This window comes from Miscanthus floridulus, chromosome 15, assembly GCF_019320115.1.
Source record: "Miscanthus floridulus cultivar M001 chromosome 15, ASM1932011v1, whole genome shotgun sequence".
NCBI lineage: Eukaryota > Viridiplantae > Streptophyta > Magnoliopsida > Poales > Poaceae > Miscanthus > Miscanthus floridulus.
In genome coordinates, this window is record NC_089594.1 from 69,033,527 (window position 1) to 69,045,047 (window position 11,521).

At 44.0% G+C, this 11,521-nt stretch overlaps 1 protein-coding gene across 1 annotated transcript; it reads right to left on the bottom strand.

The window, feature by feature from the left end:
- Positions 1–328: 328 nt before the first annotated feature.
- Positions 329–3,838, bottom strand: LOC136509297 (amino acid transporter AVT1C-like). The gene is made up of 12 exons (XM_066504108.1): positions 3,749–3,838; positions 3,366–3,625; positions 2,845–3,230; positions 2,447–2,661; positions 2,342–2,365; positions 2,078–2,258; positions 1,646–1,865; positions 1,421–1,556; positions 1,168–1,330; positions 896–939; positions 739–801; positions 329–636 (listed from the first exon to the last, which is right to left on the bottom strand). Exons 2-12 carry the CDS (start codon positions 3,605–3,607, stop codon positions 544–546), a joined length of 1,767 nt encoding a protein of 588 aa, XP_066360205.1. The 5' UTR covers positions 3,608–3,625; positions 3,749–3,838; the 3' UTR covers positions 329–543.
- Positions 3,839–11,521: the final 7,683 nt, after the last annotated feature.

Consider the following 11,521-nt stretch of genomic DNA (forward strand, 5'->3'; position numbering starts at 1 on the left):
CAAGTGTGAGCTCTGAACAATTCTTTTTTCGTGCTTGGTATCACACAAGTCTGAACTTTTTTTCCTGCTCGGTACCACAAGTCTGAACTCTGAACAAGGCAAGTTGGTGGTTAATATAGGACGTTGTTTCTTGAACTCTTAACAAGGCAAGATGGTGGATTGGTGGTTCATATAGCAACGTTGTTTCTTGACAAATCAGTACCTGTAAATGAAACCTGAGCATTACCATTTATCAGTCACTGTGTTTTTCTGAATGAGTTCTAGCTGTTCCTTTCAGATGATTTGATCTGAATTGCTTTCTGTGCAAACGACAACTGAAGGGTGAAGACACGCCTACAGAAAAATTCTATTGAAAAATTGCTGTCATGAATGTCTGAAACACAACCTTCACCTGTTACAACAAAACTCTTCTCTTACTGAATTTCTGTCAAAAAGAAGGAACAAAATAAACGTAGCTACGAAAAACCGACAGACTGCCAGTTTCAATTCTGTCAAACATTTGAAAGAATCTGTAACAACTACACAAACATCAGCTAGCGTACACTATCTGCTGCTAATCATCCGGTTGATCGAGGTATATGACCCGATGCATGCACATACGACGCCAATCATTATGATGATTATGCAGAGGATGATCTGAAAAGAAAGGGAAAGATCACAGATATTCAGTGTTCAGCAATTTCGGGGTTCAAATTCTGTATTTGTTGGTGTCTTGTGTCAGGGTTTCTGGTTGGTTACCTCCCACAAAGGTACTGCACCCTTCTTGATGGAGAGATAGCATGCACATGGGAGTATCAAAGCCTGTAAATCATCAAGCACATTTTTATTAACTTGTTCAATTGGCCAAAGAAAAATCCACTGCAGAAGTTTAGGTGAAATAGTTTGCAGAACCTACCACAAGCATTGTGAAGACAGATCCAAGCAATGCCATCACCAGGGCTGCAAATCAGAGGGAATAGGAAGTAGCATTAACACGCATGATGTTTTGGTAAGTTTCACATGTTTTGACTTTTCTACATACATTGCTTTTACTATATATGTATACATACTGTATGTCTAAGTGCAATAGCGAAAGATATATATCTAGAAAACCAAAACATCTTAGAATTTGGAATGATGGGAGTAGTAAATACTATTCGAAATTCAGTTACTGAGAAGACTACTCACCAAAATAAGGAAAAAGCAGAGCCACCGCAACAGTTGAGAAGACGAGGCATGTCCTAACAGACATTCCAACCAGGTAACTCTGCATCTTCTTTGGTAGGGCTTCCTCTATAGACAAGGCGACTGGGGTCATTGTCAATGCATACTTTGTGTATGGATTCACAACCTGAAACCAGAGAAAAAAAGTAATGAAATTAGCATCTCTCCTTCGTTTTGAATGCAATGGCAGAACGATAAAGGATTTTTTTCCTCGTACCGTCATCCAAATGGCAATTTTCGATGGGATGTACTGTCGTGGCAAGTTCAGAGTGAACTGTGACATAGTGGACTCGCCAAACATCAGAAACCCTGAGACCGCAACTCCAGCATAAACAAGTGTTACCACTGTGAAGCTGAAACGGTGGAGAATGGCATCAGGTAAGCACGCGGCAATTTTCACAAGAAACAACAAAGTTGTCGTGTTGACAAGAGCACTACTTACCAGAACAGGAGCACAAATGGAAACTGCGAGCGCTCCTTCATGGACGAATATATGTTTGGAAAAACCGAGTGTCCTGAATAGCAGTATCCATACAGGCCAAGTGCCACTGGAAGGTGGGTCACGTTCACTACAGGACCAGAAAAGTGAAACCCAATTCCTTCTCCAATGCCAACCCAGAATAGGCAGACGATGACTGTAATTGTCGCGATCACACCTCCAGCTGAGTACAAAGATGGTCAGGACTCAGGAACAATCCTTCTTTCACTGAAAGATTACTTTTATTGCTCAGAAACTAACTGAACTATTTGTAATACGAGTCGATTCTCATACTGCCATTCCTTAGCAAGATTGTTCTGACTTAAATAGTCCTACATTCCTCTGAAAGATCAGAAATAAGAAGCAATGCTGTAGAGATTCTACATTTTTACATACCAGAAAGATATGAGAGGAGACTGAGGTTCCTGAGCCACACTGATGGGAGAATTGCCAAGGCCATTGTGATTGCAAAGAGATTGTGTGCGTTCAGGTCCATGCCGGTAAAAGCTAAATGTGCTGAGGGAAACACTGATGACAAGCTGTCTCCTAGCAGCGTGATGTACTCCACACAGCTTGCCTGCAAAAATTACTTATGTTCAACAACCAAAGGCATACTAGCTAGCCATTCACAATAAGTTTCAGAATTCAGAGAACACTTACATAAAGCTCCAGGTAAAGAATAACCTGAAAAAGAGATGTGATCAGTCAGGTGAACAATAGATGAGGTGATTTCTGAAGAACTTTGTATTGTCAGGGAATACACACCGATACAAAGATTCGACCGAAAATACCGAAAGCAACTTGTCCAATATCTGGGTATGTCTCAATGTTGGGCGAACTGTCTATGCATCTCTTCAGAAGCAAGCCCGTGTAGCACGAGCTGCCACCCAACAAGGGGAGCAGCAGGAGGCTTAACCATCCCCCTTCCTTGATTCCATAAGCTGTGGTGAGAATTCCGACGCCGCACAGAACATTGAACCCTGGAAATTCGACCAGCAATGAGGTTCAGAACAAAAATCAGCATCACAATTCGACATCCTGAACCTAGCTAATTACTCTGCAGCTGATTCAGAGTTTCAGATGATTTCAGATATTCAGCTACTACGATTTGAACATGAACAACAAACTTAAAACGAGGGAATCAAGTTCAACTGATCACGCACCATTGATGATTGACTGGCTCCTGCTGCACTTGCTAGCAGGCGGAGGAAGCTCGATGTAATCGGATTTCAGGCAGGCCCTGGACGGCCTCTCGGGCAACTCGGCCTCGTGCCCAGCCGGAGGGGGCCGCGGCTGCTGGGCGATGCCGTCCGTGGACTGCTTCACGGGCGGCGTCTGCTGCGGGTGCAGCGACGACTGCGACAGCTGCGAGAGCGAGGGCGGCAGCAGCGGCCTGGTGAGCGGCAGCCCCGAGCCGTCGCCCTTCCTGAGGAAGAAGGAGCTCCCGGCCTTGAGGAAGGAGCTGCCGAACCTGGTGAGGCTCGGGCTCGCTGCCATGAGCGTGTTCACCCTCGGCGACGGCACCGCGCTCATCATGTCGATCGACTGCCTGCGAAACGAAAATGCCGCCGAGAAAAACAATCGTCCGTCAGCTCCGAATAGCGAGCGACATTGACAGCGTGCAACCGTCGTATGCGTCGTCGTCGTTGCGTGGAAGAGAGGGCGAGGCGGTTGGTTGACGAACCTGTAACTCTGCGGCCACGCGCCCTTCGGGCCGTCGTCGGGCGCGTCGTCGTCGCGCTCGTCGCCGCCGCGGCGCCCGCCACGGCCGGCGCGGGCCTCGTCGTCGCTCCTATCGGAAAAGGATCCCTCGTCGGAGGAGGTCGGCGGGGAGCCGCCGTCCCGGTCTGCGACGAGGTCGTCGTCCTCGTCGCCGATGAACAGCAGCGACCGGTCGCCGTGGCCCATCTCCTCGTCGCGGTCCATCGCTGGCGTCCACGATCTCTGTACGAGAGTGCACGCACACGACACAACACGTCAATGCAAGCGAGGATCAACGAGATTCCAACCATCAATCCCTGATGCAACGATCTCACAACAACGAAGACGAGAGATTAGGGTACGTACCCGAACACGTACGTGGCGACGCTTCCGCGATCTCCAACTCCTCCAGCCACGAGCAAGCGAGAGAGCGAGGGGAGAGAGAGAATATGGGGGGCGGGGGAGAGAGAGAGGCGGCCGTTTTCTGAGGAGCCGGTCCCGGACTCGTGGCCGCGCCGCCTCTCTCGCAACGATGAACCGGGTGACGTACGCACGTAGTCGTGTTCGCGGCGGCTGACACTGGGCCTCTCGCACTGCCACTGAATGGTGGGCCGTGGGCCCATGCTTTCCCCTCGTGTGGTATCGGAAGCGTGCATGAGATGTCGCGTCAGGTTGGTATTGAGCTGGAAAACAGTAGGAGTACGTACGTGACAGCTTGTTCCGAGTTTACGTGACCGAATATTCCAACGTCTAAACTAATATCCCCTCCAATCACAAATAATTGTCTTTTTTAATACTCCATCAATTTCAAATTATAAGTCATTTTGACTTTTTTGATAAATAGATTTTCCTATGTATCGAGATGTATGTTATATCTAGATACATAGCAAAATTAATGTACTAAAAAAGCCAAAATCGCTTATAATTTAGAAAGATGAGAATACATTCTTAAAATATTTCAAATCTATGAGATTTTATAAGTACTTTTTTTTATTACAAATCTACATATATGGCTTACATGTTTTAATATATTAAATAATTATAAGTTACTAGCACACTACTACAAAATTGGTTTGAGAATACAACCTTATTTATTTATAAAATAGAGATAGTCCAAATTTGTCTCCATCTCCTAAAATATTTAGTTAAAGGCGGTCGGTGTATTTAAGGAGACATTAAAAACAACAACTGTGCTTGTAAATATAGAGGGTCTCTCAAACCCGGCTCTAAAATAGATTATGTTTTTTAGAAGAGGAGCTTGTAAAAGGCCAATCTAAGAAAACTGGCCTGAAAACAAACCTGCCTATTTGGTTAAAATATACACAACACACACTTAGGGTTTCCTCATCCACGTCGATGTTCTCAGCTCTCTCTCCCCACCTTCCCACCATCACCCTCCTCTACCTTCCACCAATGGTGACTACTTTCTCTCTCCACCTTCCCACCAAATGCTTTGCCTCCCCATCACTTCCCTCCTTTACCTTCCACCGGCGACGAATCTAGCTAGGGCCTAGGTACCAATCATGTGTTGGTCAAACTTGAAGCAAAGTTGTGTGACCAAATTTGGTGATCTTGTGAGGTTTAGGTGTTGGTTTATTCAAAATTGAAGGGACCATGACACCCAAAAGGGGGTGTGAATTAGACAACTTAAAAACTAGTGGTCTCTAAAACCTACTTATCAAAAATAGTACAAGATAGTACCTAGATGTGCACCATGGTTTTGCTAAGTGTTGCTATCTCTAACGTAAAAAGGGTTTTGCACCCTAGGTTCCAATCCTACCAATTAACCTAGCAAGCTATAGTAGGAAACATAAGTACACAACTAAGGAATGCAAGTAAGTACGGTAGAGAATGCAAACAACCACGATGGCTATTTTTCCTAAGGTATCCAGGAGGTCACACTTTCCCCTAGTCATTGTTGGAGTCCCTCAAGGGCCAAGCTCTCGGCCGGGTAACTTCGTGGGTAGCCCACGGGCCTTTCCCACACGCAAGTGGGTATCTGTGTGGCCTGTCCCGAATCTTTCCTAGTTGTCTTCACTATTGACCTTCCAATCAAAATGTCATGAGACTCATTCCCTTAGTACAATCTAGGTGGCCACTCCACATGTCGAAGGGTCTAGCAAAACTTACAAAGTCCCTAGTGTACAACACTTGGTGCATGCAATCACTGATGGCTTGGAGGTATTCAAACCTCACTAAACACATGGCCTAAACCTAGAGCAAGCACTAATTGTGGTCTAAACTAGCCTAAGCACTTTGCAAAGCACAAACACTAATCACCTAATCTTTACTTAAGCACCTTTGGTGGCTAGAGCACTTGTATATGAGCCTCAACTCTCTCACAACTTCAACACATTCTAACACCTCTCAAATGGTCAGGTACGCGGGTATCTAGCCATTGTAGCTGACTGTCGGAGACAAAAGATCTGGTGGGGAGCTCTGGTGCACCACTGGAGAGCTCCGGTGAGTGTATCACATGCACCAAGTCTCCAACATACCCTCTCTAGACTTAAGCTCTGGTGCACTTTGAAAGTTATGGTGAGGACCTTCTCTTCCCAACCTCAGACCAGGCTTGACCAAAAATATTAAAGTTTTTCCGATGGATTGTTCACAAACTGGGTAATTGTGTGTTACATGTTGTCTAAGTTGTGAGTATTGACTTCTGCAGTATAGATTGATTTTGGAGCCACTTTAGGTTGGACCATATTGCAAATATGAAACTAGAAGAGAAAATAGTGTTCTACATAGAAAGCACACCTCATGCTAAAAATGTGGCTGATGTGTTCGGGAACCATGCAGTCCAGAAGATCACGTCATAAGCATGATGGGGAGATTTCTACACACACACACACAGGTAATTGTATTTGTGTTATATGTTAGCTAAGCTGTGAGTATTGACTTTTGCGGTATAGATTGATTTTGGAGCCACTTTAGGTTGGACCATATTGCAAATATGAAACCAGAAGAGAAAACAATGTTCTTCATAGGAGGGGCACCTCATAGTTGAAAATGTGACTGGCGTGTTTGGAAATCATGCAGTCCAGAAGATCACCAAGCAGAACGACGAGATTTCTTGTTCATACACACGCGCGCGCGCACGCAGACGCACATGCACACAGAAACCATGGTCAAAATATGTTTCTTTATGTAACAAACATATGTTCAATTTAGGTCCCCATAAATACACTAAAATCTTCCTTGCTTTGGATTCATTCAAAAGTTTGGAAACATTCAGTGAAGTTCTAGCACCCAAATGATTCATTTAAAAATTATAATATAATTAATCTGTGAACATATGCCAAATCATACAATCAAAACAAGGCAAGCTATGCGAACACAGTGTGGCTCAATTTGTTTGGTTGCTTGTGGAGGAACCTTCCTGTTCTTGTTCAAATCCTCAACTTATCACATGTGCTCGCATTTTCCGAGATTTATTTTAGAATGTGACTAAGCTATTGTCCAGTTGTTGGCAACTCTTGCATGTCAACAGTAAAGCACCTGTGGCGACTTCATCGATCTCAAGATTTGTCGGCTTAGTATCTCAGGGATTCTCATATGGATGGAGTGGGCATGAATATAGGTGCATATATGTGAGCATCTACGTATATGTACTATATTTCATGAAAAAAGCAAACTCTAGGTATACCTTCAAAATTTCACAAACAAAGTAATATCTCTAGACATAAATTTCACTCTACAATTACTTGCAAATAGTAAAGCCCTAGGGTCAGCCCAACAAAATAAGGAATAGCATGGGCACCAAGGCTAAGGGCAGCTTCCATTCATTGGTTTCATGTCAAACGGATGATATTCCCTAGTACCCCCTCTCTCTAGAGCTGTAAAGTGTTCATTGGTGCTGCTATTTATGTTTCCTCTCACACACACATCATTCCACAATGACCTATGAGATATATATGTAGGCACAGCGAAAATTATTTGTTTTGTGCATCTCTGTCAAGGATTAAGGTACACAAAATGTGAACCAAATGTTGATCGGTTGTACTTCACGTGGTGATGAAAAATATAGTTTAGTCACATATGTTGAGTTACAAAAATAAATACACTCTAATCTCTTACACAAATATTTATGTGCATATAGTAAGTTTCCCTTTTTAGTGGGTCGCTATTCTGATTGAGCTTTTGATCTGATAACTTAGTTATATGGACAAGTCAATACAGTGTACTTTTGAACCTTTCTTGCTATATGTCTCATGAAAATGGAATTTGTGCATATGCCACTATGAATCCGCTGACCTCACATCCCATTTCAAATTAGCTATTTATGTGTATAACGCACAAATTTGTATATCTGCCATTATCCTTCCATTGTCTTTTGTGTGTGACACATTCAAGTCATAAAGACATCGATGCCAAGTTTGCATGGCATGCGAATAAAATGACAACATTTGGTGGCATCAACACAAATGTCCAATAAGAGAGTTTTTGCGAATCACAGCACAAATGCAGCCGCTCACATATATGCGCGCACAATTACCCTTATGAATGTAGGGACACATACCATACCCCAATGAGCACCTCTCAAAGACTGAGCCGATAGATCTTGAGATTAACGAAGTCACCACATGTGCCTTGCTCATGACAGGCACATCGCCTTCCACTAAAAGTAAAGTGCCATTATATCCTAGAATATATCAAGGAAATTTGAGCACCTGTGTGAAATGGAGGAATTGAACCCGGGAGGATAGGTTCTAGCACAAGGAACCTAATCAGTTGAACTACGCTCAGTTTGCAATGTCCAATGAAATAATGTGGAAGTTCATACCAAAATCTTTATTATTTCCCACTTAATTGCCCTAGGTGAATAAAATTACAATTCAAGTGCTTATGTGACCTTAGATAAGAATAAATACCATTAGCTCGATAGGATAGTTTGAAACATATGGTGAAGCGCTCTCTAGCCAACTATATAAAAGCACATGCTATGTTTCCTTGGTCATAGTTGTTGATTTCTATATTATGCATGTCTTTGTTTCCTTGGTCACAAGTCATTGACTTCTATACGTTGCCCTCCCATTAGACTAATCTATTAGGCTCATGATTGAAGACAAATTGCTTGCTAATTGCAAAAGAATCATGAAATATAGAAATCCTTACATGGAAGAAATTGCATGCACTTGTAAACATAAACAGATCATTGGAGGTAAATAACATGTAATACAAAAACAATGAATTTGATTTTGGACCGACAAAGATGATGGTGAATGTCTTGCAACAGTTGGAGCTCCAAAGGGCTACATGGGCATGTTGAGCAATAGATAATAAAGACCCTTTCTTCTTAGTCATTCTACCATGCATGCCACTCTATCACAAGATGTTGGCTCCAGTTCGTTTTCCCAACACCACAAAGTGTTCAAATTAGATCTTATAATCTCCATATCATCATCATTGTGTGTAATCCACAAATCTTTTGTAGATATAAACCATTCAATCCTATCACATATTTGACACCTCCTGGTGAAGAGCTAGAATACTAAGAAAAAGTTAGTTTGGTAGAAGGTTCTAGCATTCTGGAAATTGGATGTCATAGCCGGTGGTTCCAAGGCTGAGTGTGCCGCGCCTTGTGTTGGCATGCCCTAGACACTACTACAAAATTTATGAGACACTGCCCAAACATTAACGGAGGCAGTCACAAAAATCCAAACATCTCGTAAAATGCCTGAGGATTTTTGGAGGTAGGCATTTTTATTTACGGAGGTGGTCACAATTATCCGTCTCGCAAAATGCATTTACGGAGGCAGAGATTTTATTTATGGACGTGGTCAAGATTGTCCGTCTCGTAAAATCAATTTATGGAGGCGGTCAAAAGTGAACATCTCCTAAAATCGATTTATGGAGGCGGACTTCTTATGAGGCCCGCCACTGTTAGTAGTGGCCAAGGCCCAGCCAAAGCCCAAATCAGGCTTCTATCGGGCTTGTATAAGAGCAACAGTTAGGGTTTCCTCTTAGTCTCTCTCTCAGTCTCTCCCTCTCTACACCACAGCGCGGCGCTCAGTCCTTCCTCTCAACCGAGACCAGCACTTAGCCCTTCCTCTCTTCCGAGCGCGACGCCCCTCCCTCTCCCATGTGCGTCATGCGACGCCTCTCCCTCTCCCTCTCCCATAGCCTGAGCCCGAGTGGTGGCAGCATCCGAGTGCAAGTGGTGGCTCTGGACGTGGATCTAGCCTCCAACCAGCCATCGAAGGCGGCGGGGGTGTGGATCAGGTCACCAGCAGTGGCGGGGGCCCGGATCCGGCCACCACCGAGTGGATTCGGCCACCGGCAACTATGGGTGTGTGGATCCAGCCATGAGCAGCGATAGGGGCGTAGATCTAACCAAGAGCGACCGGATCCGGTGGTAGCGGAGCGCACCTCTCCCGTCGCTTGGGATGGCTGGATCCAGCGTAAACGCGCGTGGGGAGGCTGGATCAGCAGCTGGGACACCTTGGGCACGCGCGAGGATGACGGGCTTGACGGTGACGACTCCTGATGATGCAAGGGCAGGTGGGGGAGGATCTAGGCATTAGGCTCGGTGGGCTTTTTTTTCAAATCATGAAATTATTTATGCCTACCTCCGTAAATCGATTAGGTCTGCATTAACACAGACCTTTCGACGGAGGCAGACACTTTGCCCCCCTTAGTTAACTGTTTTTTACTGCATTGGATAAGATTTCTGTAGTAGTGAGAATTTCCATGGTACGAAGGACATGGGTGCTTGCGCCACAAGGATTGACTTGGTCATCGCCTCGGATTGCGGAAGAAGAAAATGCACTCCACTTGGCCTTGCCTCTATTTGGGTTGGGCTCATCATGGGGTCCTTTGTGGTGCAGGCATACTCGCTAAGCCATGGAGATCCCCTCGACTCTGAGGTCAAAGGTTGGGAGTACTTTATTAGTAGATTCAGCTAATTGTTATGTCGAGCAGCCACATCGACTAAATTGTCGAGCCCTGTGCCCCGAGCGTGGAGTCAACATGTTGACTTCTCCTGTTGTGGCTCCTATTTGAGTGTGACGCCAGTCAGGATGTGGCCCGAATGGATGGTGGGTCTCGAGCCTCGACTTTGAAGCCATGGGTGCCTACAGAGCTTGGTTGTAGCCCCTAAGTCCGCCTATTTGACCGTGCCATCTAATGAGGGCTTAGTGAAGTCTTTGCCTAAGCTCCCCAGCTAATGAGGGTACCCAAAGTAAAGTTACTCGTTAATAATCCTTTCATAATGATTTTGTAAAGAACAAGCCATACACTTAAATTGCACCATATATAGAAGGATGCATTTGTTGGTTAATCTTAAAATGAAGTTGTTGTGTGACCAAGTTTGGTGATCTTTGGGTGGGGTTTTGGTGTGGTGTGGGTCTACTAAAGATGATTACTAGTGTTCAAATTTATATGGTAATGGATAGGTTGCATTCTCTAAATAAATTGGTTTTTGCATCATCTTTTAATGCTATCCTCTGCAATATGAGGTTTGGCTAACCAAAAAGACTATTGTGACTCCACAAGATAAATTGTGGGTTTTCATGGAACCATGTTTCCAAAGAGTAATACAATGAGCTACATCACTATATTATGTGGATGATCAAACGTTTGAACAAAAATATTTTTCACCTTTGTTTTATCAAAGATCACTACTTCACACATTTTTGGCATATTAATTTTTTTTTCTTGAATATGCAAGAGTATTGCGTATCATTGTATTAAGAAGATAGAAGTTTGAAATACAAGAGAGGCCATTCCCAGCCCGACGGTTACCTCAAAGGGATTACATTTTTAATTATGACAACCTTGGGATCCATTGGGATCAACCTAGACTATGATCTAGCTGAGGTACCCGACCGTGCTGCTCCACCGGTCATCGCCCTGGATGCTGGGAACAACTCATCAAACGCCTCGACGTTTGCTTCCAATATGGTGCCCTGGAAGTATGAATCGTACGAATGCTTGGCTGCATATTAATTTTGATGTAACTCAATGTCAAAGTATACGTGTCCCAATGAATTGTTCACAAGCTAGGTAATTGAATTTGTGTTACATGATAGCGAAGTTGGCCTTTTGCAATATATCGATTTTGGAACCACTTTATGTCGGTGCATATTGCTGATACGAAACTAGAAGAGAAAACAGTGTTCTTCACCTCATGGTCGAAAA

Coding starts and splice junctions, on each gene's coding strand:
- LOC136509297 (XM_066504108.1), bottom strand. CDS start 3,607: ATGGACCGCGACGAGGAGATGGGCCACGGCGACCGGTCGCTGCTGTTC. Junction 2,259..2,341: donor TTCTTTACCTGGAGCTTTAT/GTAAGTGTTCTC, acceptor TAATTTTTGCAG/GCAAGCTGTGTGGAGTACAT. Junction 1,866..2,077: donor TCTCCTCTCATATCTTTCTG/GTATGTAAAAAT, acceptor CTTTGTACTCAG/CTGGAGGTGTGATCGCGACA.